Genomic DNA, 18,363 nt, shown 5'->3' with positions numbered 1-18,363 from the left:
AATATAATAAAAACTAGTATGAAAGAGATCCAAGAGGAACATTTAAGAAAATGATACCAATGGGGGGGGGGGGGGGGAGGCACCGTGGACCTCTGAGGGCGGGGGGTTCTTGACACCAGAACAAGTGATAGAAGTGCAGTTTAAACTTTGCTGCCTGACAAGTAAACAACGCGGGTTCGCACAATACATCTTTAAGTAAAGGGTGAAGATCCCTAGTCGTTATATGCTAAATTCTCAAGAACCGAGTGGAAGAGATAATAGGAGAACATCAGCCGATTTACGGCCGTTTTCAATAAACCTATCTATCCATCATTTCACTTACTGACGATTAGTAACCATTGGTAACCATTCTAAAATATATCTACAGATAGATCATAGAAACGAAATCACATGCATTTTCTATCTTCAGTAACTGAAACAATGGATAGATAGGATTATTGAAAACGGTCGTTAGAGAGTTGGGATTGAGAAAAATGTCAGGCGAAAGACGAATAATCGGGGACTGTCCAGCAAATAAATACTCTCAACCCGGAAGCCAGATCGGAAAAGCCTAAAAAAAGCAACAAGAAAATCGTGATTCACCAAAACGCAATTGGTGGTTAGGTTCATGTTATTATAATTTCGAGAGATTTGAAAAAAATCTTTATCAAACTGGAGATGACAATTTTGTAGAATTGTCGTTCCAATAATACGAGCTTATGAACGAGCGTAGGAAATCTCTGAGAAGTTGAAACATCTAAACACAACTGCAACTGTAGACCGGTTTCGTGATCATTGTCCACTCATCAGTATATTGTAGAGTTTTAATATTTCGACCGGAGGATGGTGTCTTAAGCGAAACCGGGGCGTCGGTTTCAGGAGTATTTTTTATTTCTCGTCACGATGTTCCACTTGTCCCACAAATACTGAACCAAACCTCACTTTCTTTGCAAACTCTACACCAATTCATGGCACCCAGATTTAACTACTAAGATGCCCGGTTGGCACTTGGAGGAGTACTGTGTACTCGTTAAATCCTTATGAATTTTCTGAGAAAATGTCCTTTAGTTCATAATATTCATCCCACAGAAATGATATGAAAATGCGGTATGAAAAAACCGTTAGAGAGACCGAAAACTGACTCTTACTGACAATATCAACTCGTACAATTTGAAGGTCATACATGGTTTATTTGCCCTTCAGGTGTCGTGAATCCGAAATGTCACTGACAGAATATGGGTTAGCACGGATCAAGGTCAGGGGTGGGTAGTACATATTCAACCATAGACATTAGGACATTAGTGTTTTCGGCCTCGGAATTTATGAAATTGATTTTATTTGTTTTTTATACCGTTTTTTTTTTCTGTAAAAATCACGGTAGGAGAAATCAATTTTTTATCTTAAAGCGAACGGTGCCTGTCACAGTTTTAAAATATGTTCTTTACACAGACGATGAGAAAAAAATGCCATTATTGACCTATTTACGTATTATTCAATCTGCACATGTATTAAACTCGAATGGTTAAAAAAATACTTACTGGGTACTGAGCAAATTTTCTGCTTCCTGCGGAGTCATCGCATCCGGCTCAGTCTTCTTCTCTCCAAAACTATCTTCGTTATCACTAGCATCGACATATTCCACGTCGTTCAAATCCAGGATGTTAGCTTCTGATTTCTGCAATTCCGGTGTCCTGGTACCGCCTCGTTCGTCGTCGTGCAAAGCTTCCCTAACCATAATAAACGGTTCTGATTTAATATTCGAGTTCATTTCATCACAGTTCTCTTCTTCATGGCTGTCTAACGATGTAACTATAGTGCTGTTATTTATAGTGGTATTGTACATAACATCGGAGTCGATGGATTTCTGTTGAGGGATCACAGTTACCTAAAGAGATAATGATTGAAGTAATGATTTATTCGTTTTAGTTTTGATGAAATGCATGGCAACAACTAACTCCAAAATCAATATGTTATGAAATAAAATAAACATAGATTGAAGAATTTCAGGCTTGGTAGTGCAGTTCAATCTTACAAAATTTTACGGACCTATTTGAATTTAGACTTGGATTCGACTTCAACCTGAACTGTACAATCGGCCCTTAGAATGAGTAGATGGGTGAGGGTGGCAACAACAAAACTATTGCCTATAAAACCAAGGGCTTATATCCGAATTTCTGGTTCACCTCGTGAGCCAGAGGTGGGTTCGAAGTTTCTGTACAATAATAAACTTTGACGTCGTCTGATACCATGGCTGTCAACCTCTGGGTGTTTCACGCAGCGTCAATTCACGTATCTAGAGAACCGAATTAAATTTTTTCCTATGTGAATCACAATGAGGAACTAGGATCTATTCAAGTGAAATATTTAGATCTCCGTTATAAGGTAGGTTGAGTCAAACTTGGTGGTTTCGAATTGGACACCCTATACTCTATTAGGTGCGTCCTCGGGTGCATCTTACTGATAATGGCTACCACCCCAGAGAATAATCCCTAGTTTATACTTGTTGCCTTAGTTAATCAGAATGTTTCCCAAGGAAGTTTAAAACTGGCTGTAACTAACAGTGGCTGTTTACCACCAAAACGTTAATTTTTTGAAATACAAGACCTTGTACTTTGAAAGGCTATTAGATGAGGCGGAAAAATCTGAATCTGAAAAAGGTCTTTTCATTTCTGCCACGAGTGTGAGGGCTGTCAATTTGAAAGCCTCAACTATACTCCACCTGTCGAGGAGGGTGCATTAAAAACTGTCAAATGATACATGATTCTGAAATAGGAGACCATATAAAATAATTAAAATATGACGAAAAACTTAATAAAATATTTCTCTTAAGTGATTCCCAAGAGATATAAGATAGAGCCCGTCAACAACAGCGTGATTTAAAATGAAAAATATCCGAAGATACGTATTTTATACGTTACTTTTCATCCATCCTGTCCATTTGACTTTTCCCCCTTAATTAAGCAACAAACGACATAACGCTAAGAAAAAATCTGATTAGTCCTACCTGCGATGTATCGGAGTCGGTCGAAGTGGTAGATTTCTGGTGTACAACACTGTTCGGTTTGTGTGGCACAGCATATAAAGCTTCTATTTCTTCCTGACTCAACCGGCAGATCTTAGGGGGCGATATTGGCGATACATCGGTCACCTCAATGGGCTTTTTGTAATCGTCATCGTCGTCGGAATATTCTAACGGTTTGTCCTCGTTCATCGGCAGATCGTACAGCGATTCCTCGTGAGGTTTCAGCTTGGCCTCGACTCTCGGGAGGGGTTCGTTGAAACCTCCCTCGTCCGTCGTTGAGGAACTGACGATGGAGGCTGGCCGGCTTCCCAGACCGGCTGCTGGTAAGTTGATAGAAACGCTGGAAACCTTCTTCCTCCTTGGCACATTATTAATATCTTCAGTCTTATTGTCTTCTTTTTTATTTTCCGGCCCATCTGAAATTTAAAGAGAAAAATACATGAAGAGAGCGAAAAATTTGCAGCGAAAGTAACGAAGTATCGTTCTCTTAACCCGGACTATTATTAGGTATCAAATCCTACGATGTAGAACTTCAGGACACACCCTGTGTTTGTTAAAAAAAAAACATTGCCTATAATTATTTAAGGGTATTCAATGATGTTCAAACAACTGTAAAACATACATGCCGATCATATTCAAAATACTAAAAAAATAACTGATGGGTCAATAGATGGGGAATTTAAATTCTTACCAAAACAAGTGTTCGTCAAGAAACATTGATTAACGGATCCTAAGGATCATGCAAAAATTATATGAGATAGATGTCTTCTACTCTAGATAAAATCGACAACTAACCCCAGTCTGAGTCTGAGCTTAGATAACTCGGCCTGGAAGAAGTTAACCTTTGCAGTATTAACATGATATGAGAAATTCGTTAGTTTTTTTTTTCGGGGCACGTTTAGGATAATACTGGCGTCTATGAATTCCGAAAGACTCTTCTCATCAAGCCCTCTGTTCCATAAATACCGAGGCCAACCTGACCTGACTTACGACAAACTTACGGCTGACGTATGATTTGTTTACATTTGCGTTCGGTAAACGTGAAAAATCTCTTCTGAAGCATATTTTTCTTATTTTCAACTCATTTTTTAAAGTTAGAGCGAGACAATGACAGCGGAGTCATTTTGCGAAAAGTGAGTGAGACATAATGTTACTCGTTAATGCACAGAAGAATAGGGTTTATTTAGTTTATTTGGGTAACCCATCCGCTTTTTCCACGCAGAATCGACTGAAACAATGAAAAATATAGGTTATTATTGGAAAATAATAAGTTTTGATGAATTCCATTCGTCCAATTTGAGTTCATAAGTAACCTGTACAGGATGGGCAGAATTGGTGATACCTGAATTACCACTTTTTCAACCCAACGATGTAGAGGAAAATGCATGGCACATTACGGTCGTCTTTTTTCGAGAGACTAATAATGCCATTAACTGCATTACTCTATCTTCTTTTGTTTTCGAGTTATAGGTCAAAATTAAAATTCATTTTAAACTACGGTTTTCATAAGAAAAAACACAACTTTAAGTTATAGCTCAGCAAATAAACCTGTACGAAAAAATCATAGTACGCCACTGGATTTCTATCAAAAAAGTGTCTCTATAATGTCGTCATTTCAACATCCTAGCACAAACAGGAACGGAGATAATGACCAAAGTTGAAATCGCTCAAATTTAAATTTTGGCCTATAACTCAAAAACAAAAGAAGATAGAGGAATGCAGTTGATGGCATTATTATGTTCCCGCAAAAAGGCGACATGAATGGTACATTCATTTTTCTCTATCCCGTTGGGTTAAAAAGTTGTAGTTCAGGTATCACCCTGTACATTTTAGGTCCAAACAGCAAACAGTGTTATAATGTTACAGAAGTTATAATGCTACAAAATGGCAAAGTCCTCTCCAACAGAAATATTGTGACCTCCAGTTTTAACATTTTGTTTATTAGAATACCAATAACCCATAAATAGTTGAGTTTTTACTCAAGGTATGGCGTACTGTTGAAACTGCCATCAAATCAGCTACCCAACGATGCAGAGATATAGTGGGTGTACCATTTGAAATAAGAAAGTAGTACCGTGAAACGCGAAGCGGAAATGATTTTAAATTTATCATTCAATCGCGCATAAGCAGATGCAAGCGGAGGTTATGTAGAATAATTGATGCATATGGGGTGGTTAAATATCATTTCCTTGGGCTTGCCTGAGATTATTTTACGTGGTTTTTACATTGCAATCCACACTGTGATGAAGAAATATTCCTTTGAATTGAATTTAATTTTCTAATAGTCCAGTTAATTTGGATGGTAAAGACAAAACACATCTGCTTTTTAAGAAAGGCCGCAAATGATGAGTGGGGTGACATTGATCAGGTAATCAATCTTACCCCACGTTATATACGTTCGGAAAATCAAATCATAATATTCCTTAAGAGTTCTAAAAATATCAATCAAAATGGACAAATGGTACAAAAAACGTACCGAATTATTCGGGGAAGAAACTGATCATTTTATACTGAGAGCAATCCTTTTTTTAATGGTATAAAATTTATGTGATCATCTCACCCTATACCCAGTTGGAATTTGCCTATTTTTATGACGTAAATTTTTCTTCAAAAAAATACTTACCACTTGTTTTAAGGTTGCTCAATTGCTTAGAAATGATAATTATCGAAAAAAATTTGGAATTATGACAAAAATAGAGTTCAAAAGAGTTCTATCTCGCCCTGGTTTACGGTATAGGATTTGTAGTATAACCGGAAGTTGCAGAGATCTGAGATTCTTTTAGACCAAATAATCTTTTTCAAAAATCCCAATTTTCAGCACAAAATTGTGATTAGTTTTCTATAACGTCCCTTAGGCCATCGAGTTGAATCATCCTGTAGATTATGTAGGATCTGAATTGAAGCACTAATTGAAGGATATAATGTGCCATCAATCCGTAGATGGTGAAAGAAGTAATGAAATAAAAATCTCGAAACGGACGAAGTCAAAACACAATGAATCAGTTTTTACTTCAACGAACGAATGTTTATCCACAGGTTAATAGCATAGCAAATTAATGAGGCATACATGTAACGCATTGTACGCGGTACCTCCCAGGAAAACGCGTAAGTAATAGTTACTATTTAGGTTGTTTATTCCAGCAAAATGAGTGTTTCTGGGTTCAACAACTTCTTCATTCTTAATATTTAGTTAATCATGCTTTAATGCTGACTTCCTTTGATTACATCCTAGTCTCAACGATGTAAAGGGAGCAATATAAAGAAGTTATTCAGATATTTCTGATGAATAACTGAAGTATAGGATATAGAAACCGTAGAAATCCACCTCGAATAATTAATTCATTCTTATTCCTACCAGATGGATATTCGTGATTTAATAGTGTAATGTCCACACTATTGTGTTATATTATTTTTCTCCGAATAAAATTATTAACAGGGTAAAAGACATTCACGAAAAACAGTTTCATTCAGATACATATATCGAGGAAAACACAAAATTATTCCATACTAGCTGTGCTCTTACAATTCGCACGACGAATTTCCTTTACGTTATTTACTTTTTTCAAGAGTTGAAGGGTAAAATCATATGTACCTATGTATGGTCCTTGTCTCAGTTGTCTCCTTAAGAATTTTATTTCATTTTAATTAAGTTTTATTGTCCCCCTGACAATAATATGAGATCGTTTGAATATGAATTCATCGATTCATATACTCTTACTAGATTTTTATATTAGTATAAAATAACTCAATATTATTTCATGTTAATAGATAAGAATGAGATCAGAATTCAGAATAACCTGCTTCGAGATCTTTGCTTGGATTATTCTAATGAGACTTGTTAGACTTCCTTTTTGAGATCGAGCATATTTCAAGTTCGATTCAAGAATGGATATAGTCCCCAGTTAATGCAAACGTTCATATAATTATCATAAAATATAAATTCCTGAAGAAGCGGAGGCGTTTCGTTTTTTACCCAGAGAGATTGAGTTGAGAGGTGCTAGGGTTGAGCAATTTCCACATCAGAGATTAAGCATCAATGCATCCAAGAAAAACGCAACCAGTTTAACGCGAGCTTCATTGACCGATCTTATATTACCCATAATAAACATTCATCAATGACTGGGTTGAAATATTTATTCGACAATATTAATATGATTTCAGAGTAACAGATCGGAAACGATATTGCTTTCAGAAAAAGCGATTTATTTATCAGCCAAACCTAATCATTTTATTCAGAGGGGGATAGGTACAATTTTTTTTGAACATAACAAATATGTCTAGGTTAATGTGAACGTAATAATCTAGTGGACGATATGAAAGGTGGATGTATTTTGAATCTGCGAAAGCCACTCTGCAACTGCTTCTTTATTGAATTGATCTGGTTAATATATAGTTTGGTAGGGTAAGGGTGCTAATACTTGATGAAAATTCCACTAGAAAGTGAATAACACGATTTTAACTAAGATGTTACTTAGCCTTCAACGACCTGATGATATTTTAATTAGCGAAACACGAATAGTGGTGAAATAACTTTAGCTAATAAAAAACATTCAGTTTCTAGTCTAACTGCTGTTTCTTTCAGATTGAATATCATACTGATGATATTAGAAAAATCAGTAGACCTTGCATGCGACGAGATGGACCCCAAAGAATAATACCATAAAAGGCCACAGAAAAAAAATTTCGTAGCCAGTTATCAGTGCTAAAACTGTAATGAAATAAATAATTTCATCATCAATTTATTGTGACCAAGAACTCTTTATCAATAAGCATTTTCGGCTTCAATAACGTCCTTAATTAAGTTGTTCAGATCTAATAGACATGATTTGATCTTGCAAGTACAATAAAATATAAGAATCATCACGAATTCAGGATGATTAATGATTTGAAATTATCAACTACCTACAGCATAATCAGCTCATTACGGACATTCTGTATTTTCTTACTTAGCAGAAAAGTTTTCCAGAAAATTTTGTTGGATGTACACACATGCGGTGAATCTTCACTGTACCGTAGTAGCTTTGAATTTTATTTATCTGGGATAGTCGTGAGCTGAGTAACCGATAATGTCAGCATAAACATTTGAAATTTTCCGGGAAATATTGAGGGTGAAAAATTTCCCAAGTTTCCTAAATAGATACAACTATGCAATGGAGTGTTTTCATCTCTTCGTTTTATTATTCATTGTTTATTGAAATTGCTAAATATGAAAAAGGTCGTTGACTTTTAGAAAAGTGCAACATCACTCATTTCCTGAATATCAATTGTGGTTTTCGCGGACCAAACATTAACTTTATCGTATTTTATCTAAAATTATATTCACCTCAGCCATTACTCAAACTTTATGAGTCACGATATATCGATATCTGAATCATATAGAATAAGTGAAAAATAACACACAAAATTCATATTTTCGGTATTCATCATTCTGTAGAATAATTCTAGAAAAAGGTCTATTTTTATTTTGAATCAGTTAACTTAAATGATAAGGATGAAATAGCTCTTGGATCTCATTACTTCAATGAGGGTCTTAAAATTAATTTTGATGAAGTCGGACAGAGAAATATCTTCGAGATGATTATATCGATGTACCTACATATTTCATTCCATGAATTACAGAACTGATTCAGAAAACTTGGGCATCATTTCTGAGTATAAGCCTTTTGTTGAAATAGAATAGAATGATAAGAAGATACACAGACATCCGAAAACAATTGTTAATCTTACTGTAGTTGATAAGCTGGTTAAATCATATTTTGATTTATGTTTCTGAAAAATGCACTTCAGTACTGATCGTGTTGAAAACTAGTACTGGGATAATCAGCATTTTTCTATCGAAATGAAAAAGAAATATGAATATAATTTTTCAGTTGAAAAACATATCTTCAAAGATTTCAATGAGTGCTATTGAGAGTAAAGTCTCAGTGAAATCCGAGGTGAAATCTGTAAGGGGTGTCGAAAATATAAAAATTAATTAATTTTTTTTTCATCCGAGCATTCGAAACACCCTTTTATAAAGTAATAGAAGTCACTATGCAGAAATTTTTTCATGCTACCTATCAATAACACGAAACTAGGTATTTTTTAATATCTTCAGACGATAGACAGTGGAATTCAGTGCGTGGTTGACTTCAAAACGATATCTGGTCAGAAAATGCCACAGTACAGTTCGAAGTCTGAACTTCAGACGAGCACGAACGAGCTAAAATTAGAAAAGCGGAAGACGATTCCCACGTTAACAAACGAGGCAGGTGTATCTGGAAATTCGACATTGTATTGTAACACAGTCGTACGTCAATATTGCATTGATTCGCTCGTGAGAAACCCAGCCTAAAAGCTTCATGAATTTCCATGGTTAAGCTTTTTGATAAGTGTAAAGAAGAACTTACTCAATTATTCATGATTTGAAGTTAATATACACTATACAGGGTGACCCAGGGGTGTGTGCATGGTCAATAACTTTGTCTCTATCCAGATTATCGTTTCAATATTTTTAAATGGCAGTCCCCCATTTTTATTACATTTTTAATTTAATTTAAGGTCCTTTCGTTTCCATAGGAAGTGTAGCACTTTTCTACATTCGATGTAATTCACACTCGATTTTAGTATTCGTTTGCTGATTGGATTTACACCAGTGTAGAGGAGGTGTAGTTTATCTACACCTAGTCAAAAGGAGGTGTAATATTAGTTCTGTGGTGTGAAATGCAAAATTTGATGTTAATGTCACGGACGTCACAGTCATAGATAACCTAGTCACAATAATCTACTTCAAAATGGATACGAGTAAATTTAAAATTTGCGATAAGTTTATCACTCTACAAGAGGATGAAAAAGTAACATATCTTCTGAGAAACGTAACCATTATATTAAATCAAATTATTAGTCTTTGAGCGTGACAACCTAACGTCAGTGTTTTTTTCATTCGTTTACGCAACTACACTGAAAATCAGCTGACTCAAAGTGCAGTGTAGATTACACTACATTAAGAAACAGACGAAAGGTACTTTAATTGTCGATATATATTATTTAAGATTCTAAGATGTCGCAAATGTTGCAAAACCAGGAATGTGGAAGATTTTTTGGGAACCTACATAGGAGTCTAGAATTGAATATAGACGAAGAAACAATAATGTTGTGAAAGGCACAAATATTTACGGAGTCTGATCACACAAGACGGCAAAGATAATCAGGTCATTGAAAACAGGATAAGGCAAGGATAAACAGCCATACAACAACTGGATAGTTTATTGCGGCCCACGAAAATAAGATTCGAAACGAAGAAATTACTCTAATTTTGTGGTAAAACCAATAACAACATAGGGTGGAGATTAACACGAAGGAAAAAACTAAAACTACAAGCTGTTGAAATATCGTAGCTATTATTAAATTAGGCTTTGCCTTGCAATAATTTTAGATAATTTAATGCTGATTCACTAGCTCGACTAACTCGTGAAAGCATATGCAGCACTCCTCATTCCAAGAGCAGCAACACTAGGTCATTACTTAGCTATTTTAAATTATATTCTTTATAACTTCACCCATTGTCTATGCCACGCCACTGTTAACGAACCGCGTTCTGTCAGTGAGCTTAGACTTTCCAATCGGCTTTGAACTGAATTGCCACCCCATTCCTAATCTTTTTGGACTGGTCTAACAGTAGTATTCATCGACGTTACCCTGGATGAGAAAACCTAACCTAACCTAACCATGGACACGGAAAACTTGACAGTTCGATTCCCTCGAATATAAAGTTTTTGAGCGAAAGCGTGACTTTAAATTTAGTCCGGCCTTTATAAATCGAAAACTCGCAAGCTGAAACTGTAGCACATCGTGAATTCATTATTCACTAGAATTAAGTAATGAATGAAAGCAGGAAACTACCAAGCCAGTTTAAATTATTTCGGTCACCGATTCTGTTTACACCGCTTTGAGGTGATTATCCGATTTGGAGGGTAAGGTTTGGAGACGAACGAAAATAGCGCAAGTGTCCACCTCCCACTACAAACCCAAATAACAGCTTAAAAATAAAATCTTGAAAACCAGATGTCAATTCGGGTGAATTTATCATTACCCGTGGCTTACACAGGTCTAGTCGAAAATGAAGTAACGTAGTCGCAACAAATCGGAGGCCAATACACAGTTTAAAGATTACTTTTTCCATTGCTTCAAATTGCAAGTCGTTTTGAGAGTACTCCATGTGTTTTATTCGTTGGGGTTGAAAGTTTAAAATAGGCTGTTTAAACCAGGTCGCAAGCAGCTGTATCAACTCAACCTAGAAAAGTGAATTCAAAGTAGTTGTGTTTACACAATTTAACTAGCAATAAAAATCATAATTTTTAATTGAAATGTCAGATGTAGAAAACGATTACCACCTAATTTTCAGCCCACTTTTCGTTTATCAAGTATGTCTGTATAATCTTCATCAGAGTCCACAATGGTAAAATATCGTAAAATAATTCAGAATGAATCCCAAACAGGTGGAATCACACAAGGACAAATATCATTCCAATAAGATTAATACAGAATAATTAAGAGGTCAATTGATGGAATAGTAGCTATGTGTATGATTTATCTTATTTTCATATATGCGACAGCTGCCCTAATGCCCCTAAATGAGGCATGCACAACAATGTATACTAGTTAACCTTGATTGATCTTCATATGGGCATACTTTACTTGTTATTTTTCGAAATTGTACTAATTATTATCACAGGCAACTTATGTTTTCATCAAATTCTTTATTCACAAAATTGATTCAATCACCCCGGGATTTAATATATTGCTTAGTGATGAATATCCGGACGAGAAGTAAATCAGTACGAAAAGTACTCTCCTTCAAAAATAGTCGACTTTTCGTCCGGAAATTAGTGCGTAAAATGTCATTTTTTGTTCAGGTCGACGAAAATATTACTTCAAATATTGGCAATGATATTGAAAAGGGTAGAGAGAGAGAGAAAGGAGAAAAGCTGTACATATTCCTACCACATATAGAGGCTACTCAGGTGAACATTGAATGATCATTGAAAAGTGTCTTCCCCACTTCGTAAGTTTTACAGGGTGATTTTCGGTTTTTACTGAAAACTTCGATCCGTCACTTATGGTTATCTCGAAAAAATTGAAATTTTTGGGGAATATTATATTGTTGTACCACCACCAAACAACATATTTACAGCGGGTTTCATAAAACTTTGATTGTCCGATCAACGATTCAACAGTCAATCGATTTATAAAAGGGAATCACTGAAACCTTTTCATTTCTGAATACATTGAAGAAGTAGCAATTGAGAATTATTGAATGGACGTATGAACATCTTAATTTGATGCGAAAATTATATTCTGAATGACCATGACTGAATTACCGATTGAAAACAAATTGACGTCTATTCGTCAATCAAGCGTTGATTCCCCTATCAAGCTTTATGGAAAATGAAAATTTTAGTTGTTTTACTCAATAATTGAGTAAGAAAACTGTAAAAATATTTTACCTACCACTATTGTACGATTCTTAATTAAATACCTGAAAACTGAAAATTTTTATTTCCGCTTAGCATAAAATAATTTTTTTCTCATTGAATTCAGTATGAGGAGCTAAAGTGAGGGTCACTTCTGCGTACAGCATTTTCATAATTCTGTACTGTGTCCAGGACCGGTTTATGAAATTTTCCCAAGTGAATTTATTCCTAGGATTGTAACATTCTGTATGGGGGTTTTTCACCAAAGTTCCCAAACTTCCAATGGAATGTTCCATACGATCTGAATTCACAAGATAAATTCATATATGAGTAAAATGATACAGTCTCCGAAATTTGGCTTTCCGTTTTGAAAACTCAAAAGAACAGATCGTTGGGATTTTTATTCGAAACATATGGAGCGAAGTTAAGTATTCGATGATTGGCTTCATGGAATCACTCCTTGTTTTTGTAACATCAAAAACCGTAAAAATGAGGGGTCATGAATAATAAAACAATCTTCTTTCCATTGTATGTATTTAGAAAAAAATCAGGAAAAGACATAATGTTCTTTGGCCACCAAGGTTCCCCGATTCAAATCCTGTTGATTTTTCAATCAACGGCCGACTGAGGTATGCAGGATCTCCAAAAACAAGCGAAGAATTGAAAGAAAAAATCATGAACTATTCCAATATTAATGACGAACAATGACGATTCATGCTTTTCATTTATTGGAAGATTGATCATAAAAGAGTAGAAAGGATTTCATGAAACTAATAATCGAACATTTTGGGTTCTGATAACGATTTCAACGTCCAGAATGTTCTTCTAAATTTTCTGAGGCTAAGGAAAATTTTCATTATATTTTGAAATAGTTTAAAACGGTTCATTGAAAGTTTAGGAAAATTTGTGTTATTTCCAATAAACCGCCAAACAGGGTGTTCCAATCCTGAGAACAAATCCAATGGGGGAATTTACATAAGCCTGTCCTGGAAACGGCACGAATTTATCAATATGCTCTATGAAGTGAATTTAATGAGAAAATAAAATATCTTCATTGATTGATTGAAAATCCTTCAACAATGTTAGGAAAAATCTTTTTGGCAGTTTTTCTCCTCGATAACTAAGGTTTGAATATACCTCATCAAACTTTGAACAAACCATACAAAGGTTGAAATTTTCGCAAAAGAGAAAAACTTTGGATGTGTTTGTTCCTAAGGGTACTACAAGACAATAGTCTTTAAAATTTCATCGTTCAAAAGTTATAACGGAACGAAGTTTTCGGTGAAAATCGTATAAGACTTATGAAGAGGAGAAGAAACTGAATGTAGCCTCTTTACGTGGTAGGAATATATCCAATTCCTCGTGACTCACCCTACACGAACCATAAGCTCAAACTTAACGAAAAAGCAGCTGCTATAAATATGTTCAGATTCAGATTTATTCATTATTCAAATTATTTCGAGCTACCTATCCAGAAATGCTGAAATTCGCAGTTTGTGGTGAAAAAACCAATACAAAAAAATTCATGGGATGCATTTGTTGTAATTCCAAAAACTATTGATCAAAACACGTCCATGAAAATCGTCAACCCAGCAAGCCTAATGATTCAAAAAACGAACAGAAATTAAGAAAAGGAAGGAAAAACGTGGGCTATGATTTAGTTTAATCTTCCAGAGAGCTGATAGACGATACTAATGGCAATAATCAGCAAGTGAACAGTATAATACCTATCATTAACCTTTTAACGTAATGATGTGGGATGAAGGGCGATTAAATAAGAAAGATTGTAGATAAAATTGTTTCGAGCTGAAATAATGTTTTCATAAATTAATGAATGCTGGAATTAATACAGGATGTGTTTTTGTAAATCATGAATGATGGGTTAGAAGACTGAAGTGATTCTATGTAAATTGTGGAGTTACTTCTTTGAGAACTCTTGTCTTTTTCCTTTCCGCTTTGAGAGAGGGCACTGTTATATTCTGAAGTAGAATAATTTTTCAGTGGAAAACTGTAACAACTAAGAGACAGGATGGTCTAAAGGATTATTTTGTTTTTTCAATCTGCACATCCCAGACCAATATTGTTGGATTCATGGAATTATTTCCATCATTTTGGAATTTTTTTTCAACGTTTCGGTATACACGTTCCGGCTGTCTTCAGGACCTCTTATTTTCAAGTATCTATTCAGTGAGGCTGTTAATCCGTAGTTTAAGTAAAAGGCCATGACTTCATCTCTTGCATTTGATAGATTGATGAAAATATCAGATTTGTGTTCCTTGACAAAACTTGGGTTCCCAAAAAAGGTTTTTCTGTTCGTCGATGGACGCGCATGAATATGATATCAAGAGCAATCCATCAAAAATTAAGTCATAAGGTAAACGTTTCACGGTTATACAAGCAGGAAGTAATTTAGGATTTTTAGATTTTAAATTCTTACATCTCAAAACGAATTATTAAACAAGAACATTGTCATTCAATTTGCCCAAAAACAATCTATAAGCTTCTCAGAGGCAAACAGAGTAGTTGGTAGTAGAGGGTGGGCAAAATATAACATGAAGATTTATTTTTTCTTATGGAAACAGTAGTTTAAAATGACTTAGAAAGACAGAGGGAAATGTATGATATTATGATATATCTCTGAAACGGGAAAAAAATGGCGATTCTTTCAGTTATTTTAAACTACTGTTTTCATACGAAAAACCCAACTTTATGTTACAGCTCAGCAAATTAACCTGTTAGAAAAAATCATAGTACGCCGTTGGATTGCTATCGAGATGTTCCATATCTGTTTTTCGGACGAGTGTTCATTTTACCCGAGATTTTACCTTAAAGGCATTGTAAAGCGACATAACTGTCAGTATTGATCAGATTAAAATCCCTGATTATTTCGTGGGTTGCCAAGTGGGGTGCATACTCAGCTTCCCCAAAAATTAAATGGGCGGTTATTCATAGAAATCATATAATCGGCCCTTTTTTGCACCCGGTAATCTCACTAGCCAAATGTATTTATATGTATTGGAGAAAGCTATTCATCCAGCCCCCGTGCAATTATTGGAGAATGCAAAAGACCATTAAACGATCATTTTCCAACAAGATAACGCGCCCCATCATTTCGTTTAACCGATGGGTCAGTTCTTAGATATTGAGTGGCCACCCAGATCACCTGATCTTGCTCCACTGGGCTTCTGTAGGGTCACATCACACATGAAATCCAAGATTCACGCTACCCAGACGTAGTCAACGGATGACTCAAAAAAGTAAATCAGAGTTACGTAATGAATAAAAGAAATAAGATGTCCATCGAAATTGTTAAAATAGACAAATTGGAGTATCGAGCCATCATCAAGTACTGTATTCAAAAGGGTTAAGAGGTAAGCAGATTTACGAAGATATGCTTAATACCCTAGTGATCAATGTCCTTCGTATGCTACTGTGAAAAATTGGACTGCAAGCTTCAAAAGAGGTAAATCTTCCATTGAAGATGATAACTGATCGGGAAGGCCAGTTTCTGTGTCAGTCCCCGAAAATATCGATGCAGTTCAAGATTTTATCAGACCGTCGAATTGGGCTAAAACGGATATCTGAAGCACTGAATATTTCATAGGAACGCGTTCATCATATAGTTCACGTCAATTTGGACATGAGAAAAATTTCTGCAAAATGGATCCCCAAATGTTTGAATGTTGACCAAAAGCGTGCAAGGGTAGAAGCATCGCATTCGATCTGTGCTCGATTTGAAAACGATGTAGACTTCTTGAGCCGAATTGTTACTATGGATGAGACTTTAGTACATTTCTACGATCCTGAAACAAAGCAACAATCGATGGAATGGCGACAACTCTGGTTCAACCTAAGAAGTTTCGTGTCCAAAAATCTGCTGGAAAAGTTCTTGCTTCAGTTTTTTGGGATTGCCATGAAGTAATCATGATTGATTTTTTTGAATAAGTGTAGAACAATAACCGGAGATTATTATTATTCGATATGACTGACCACTCTACGGGAAAAAAATTAAAGAGAAAAAAATGGAAAGCTATCCAAAGATGTTTTGTTTTTGCAGGACGACGCCCCTGCATACAAATCCTCATGTTGCCATGCAAAAAATTCGTGATTTAGAGTTTGAATCACTAGAACACTCCCCCTTATTTAATAGATTTGGCTCCATAAGACTATCATCTCTTTCCTCAACTGAAAAAAACGTTTAAAAGGTCGTAAATTTTCTTCCAACGAGGAGGTTATTGAAGCTGTGGTGGTCTGGTTTGCAGAGCATGAAGAAACATTTTTTTTGAAAGGTCTAGAGCCGTTGCAGGTTCGCTGTCATAAATGTATCCAATTGAGAGGAGAATATGTTGGGTAATAAAATATTTTGACATTGAAATTTTGTTCGGTTCTACAGGGTCTTTCACGAGGAACCTCACCCATATTTATACGGGAAACTACTGAACGTATTTTCATGAAATTCAGCACTTATAAGTATTCCACGATGCTGATGAAATCTAAAATATTTTCAAGGCATGAGCACCTCCGGTTTTTCCGGAAATGACGTCAACTTCCGTTTTTCAAATTAGAACACCATTTTTTTATTGCAGAAATAGATTCCTTAGAAAATTTCAAGTTATTTTGATGTAACATTTTTCAGTTTTGGTTGGAAAATTCTCTCTGAGCGGGAAAATTCGAAAAAAAAATCGAAAATAGAGCTCCGCTGAAACAAGAATAACTTCGAGGTTTTTGGATGGAAAATTTTCATTTTTTGGGATTTTTCAAGATGTAAGATTGATGTATCCACTTTAAAAATCGAAATCGCGATTCATGATACAGGGGGTGAAAATATCGCTTTCAAAGTTAGGGATGACAAAATCGTGAAAAATCATTTTTTCAAATTAGAACCCCATTTTTTTATGGCAGATATTGAATCTACGTTAAAAAATAATGTGAGTGTATGCATCACACCCTTGCCCTAAAGTGGATATTTTCTGAGTTATTCACAAAAAACTGTTTTTCGTCTTGAATTTTCAGCTATTTCTTTTCCCTTCACGCCAAAAAGAAATTTTCAGGAACTGTTACTTAAACCATGTTTTAGATTTTACTACCCTAATATGCAAGAGAAAAAAGTTACAGGTTGTTCCTAAATAGATGGCGAATTTTGATTCGAATTTGTATCGGAAACCTCTTTATTTCAACTAATCGGCCATCGGTTTTCTCTCCAGTGATAAATAAATAATTCCTTATGAACCATATGCAAAAACTTACCATGTTTTACATTCTTTTTTTTTAATGATAGGTATCATTAATTACATCTGCCAAATTCCTCTTTATTCAGTAGCATTTTGTGTTTACTATTAATTTGGTGATAATTCGTATTAAGTTATAAAATCGATCACTATGCCTAATTTTACCAATGAAGATTATTTAAATCTCATTCTACTTCATGGAGAATGTAATAAAGTTGTAGATAGAACGATTCGACTGTTCATTGAGAGGTTTCCTGACCGACCCAGACCAACGAGAGATACCATTAACAGAACCATGACAAACTTGAGAAATGTCGGATCTTTCGTTAAGAAAACTATACACAGAGAAAAAAGTGTAGTAGAAGATGAGAACAACGAAATTACAGTTCTTGTGAATCCTCAAAATTCTCTCAAAGATGCCGAGATTGATCTGGGATTATCTCAATCGAGTGTTGGATATTAAAAAAACATAAAATGCACCCATATAAATTCAATAGGGTACAGCATTTGAAGGAAACTGATTTCGTCAGGAGAACAGAGTTTTGCGAAGCTATGATGATTCGATTTCAAGAGAATGAAAACTTTTTGGACTGTATAATTTGGACAGATGAATCTAAATTCACAAAGAATGGTTCTTTCAATAGGCATAACAGTCATTATTGGGATGAAGAGAACAACCACC

General features: G+C 35.2%; 1 protein-coding gene across 5 annotated transcripts in view; it reads right to left on the bottom strand.

The window, feature by feature from the left end:
• The window catches only part of LOC123322992, a 115,677-nt gene that overhangs the window by 34,660 nt on the left and 62,654 nt on the right, over positions 1–18,363 (bottom strand). For all 5 annotated transcript variants that reach the window (XM_044911147.1, XM_044911150.1, XM_044911149.1 and 2 more), the window contains exons 4-5: positions 2,984–3,417; positions 1,518–1,864 (exon numbers count right to left, since the gene is read on the bottom strand). In XM_044911147.1, coding sequence (XP_044767082.1) covers positions 1,518–1,864; positions 2,984–3,417 — 781 coding nt within the window. The remainder of the gene's footprint in view (positions 1–1,517; positions 1,865–2,983; positions 3,418–18,363) is intronic.

The sequence above is a fragment of the Coccinella septempunctata genome, chromosome 1 (assembly GCF_907165205.1).
Source record: "Coccinella septempunctata chromosome 1, icCocSept1.1, whole genome shotgun sequence".
NCBI classification, from domain to species: domain Eukaryota; kingdom Metazoa; phylum Arthropoda; class Insecta; order Coleoptera; family Coccinellidae; genus Coccinella; species Coccinella septempunctata.
This window is presented reverse-complemented; position numbering and strand designations above follow the sequence as displayed.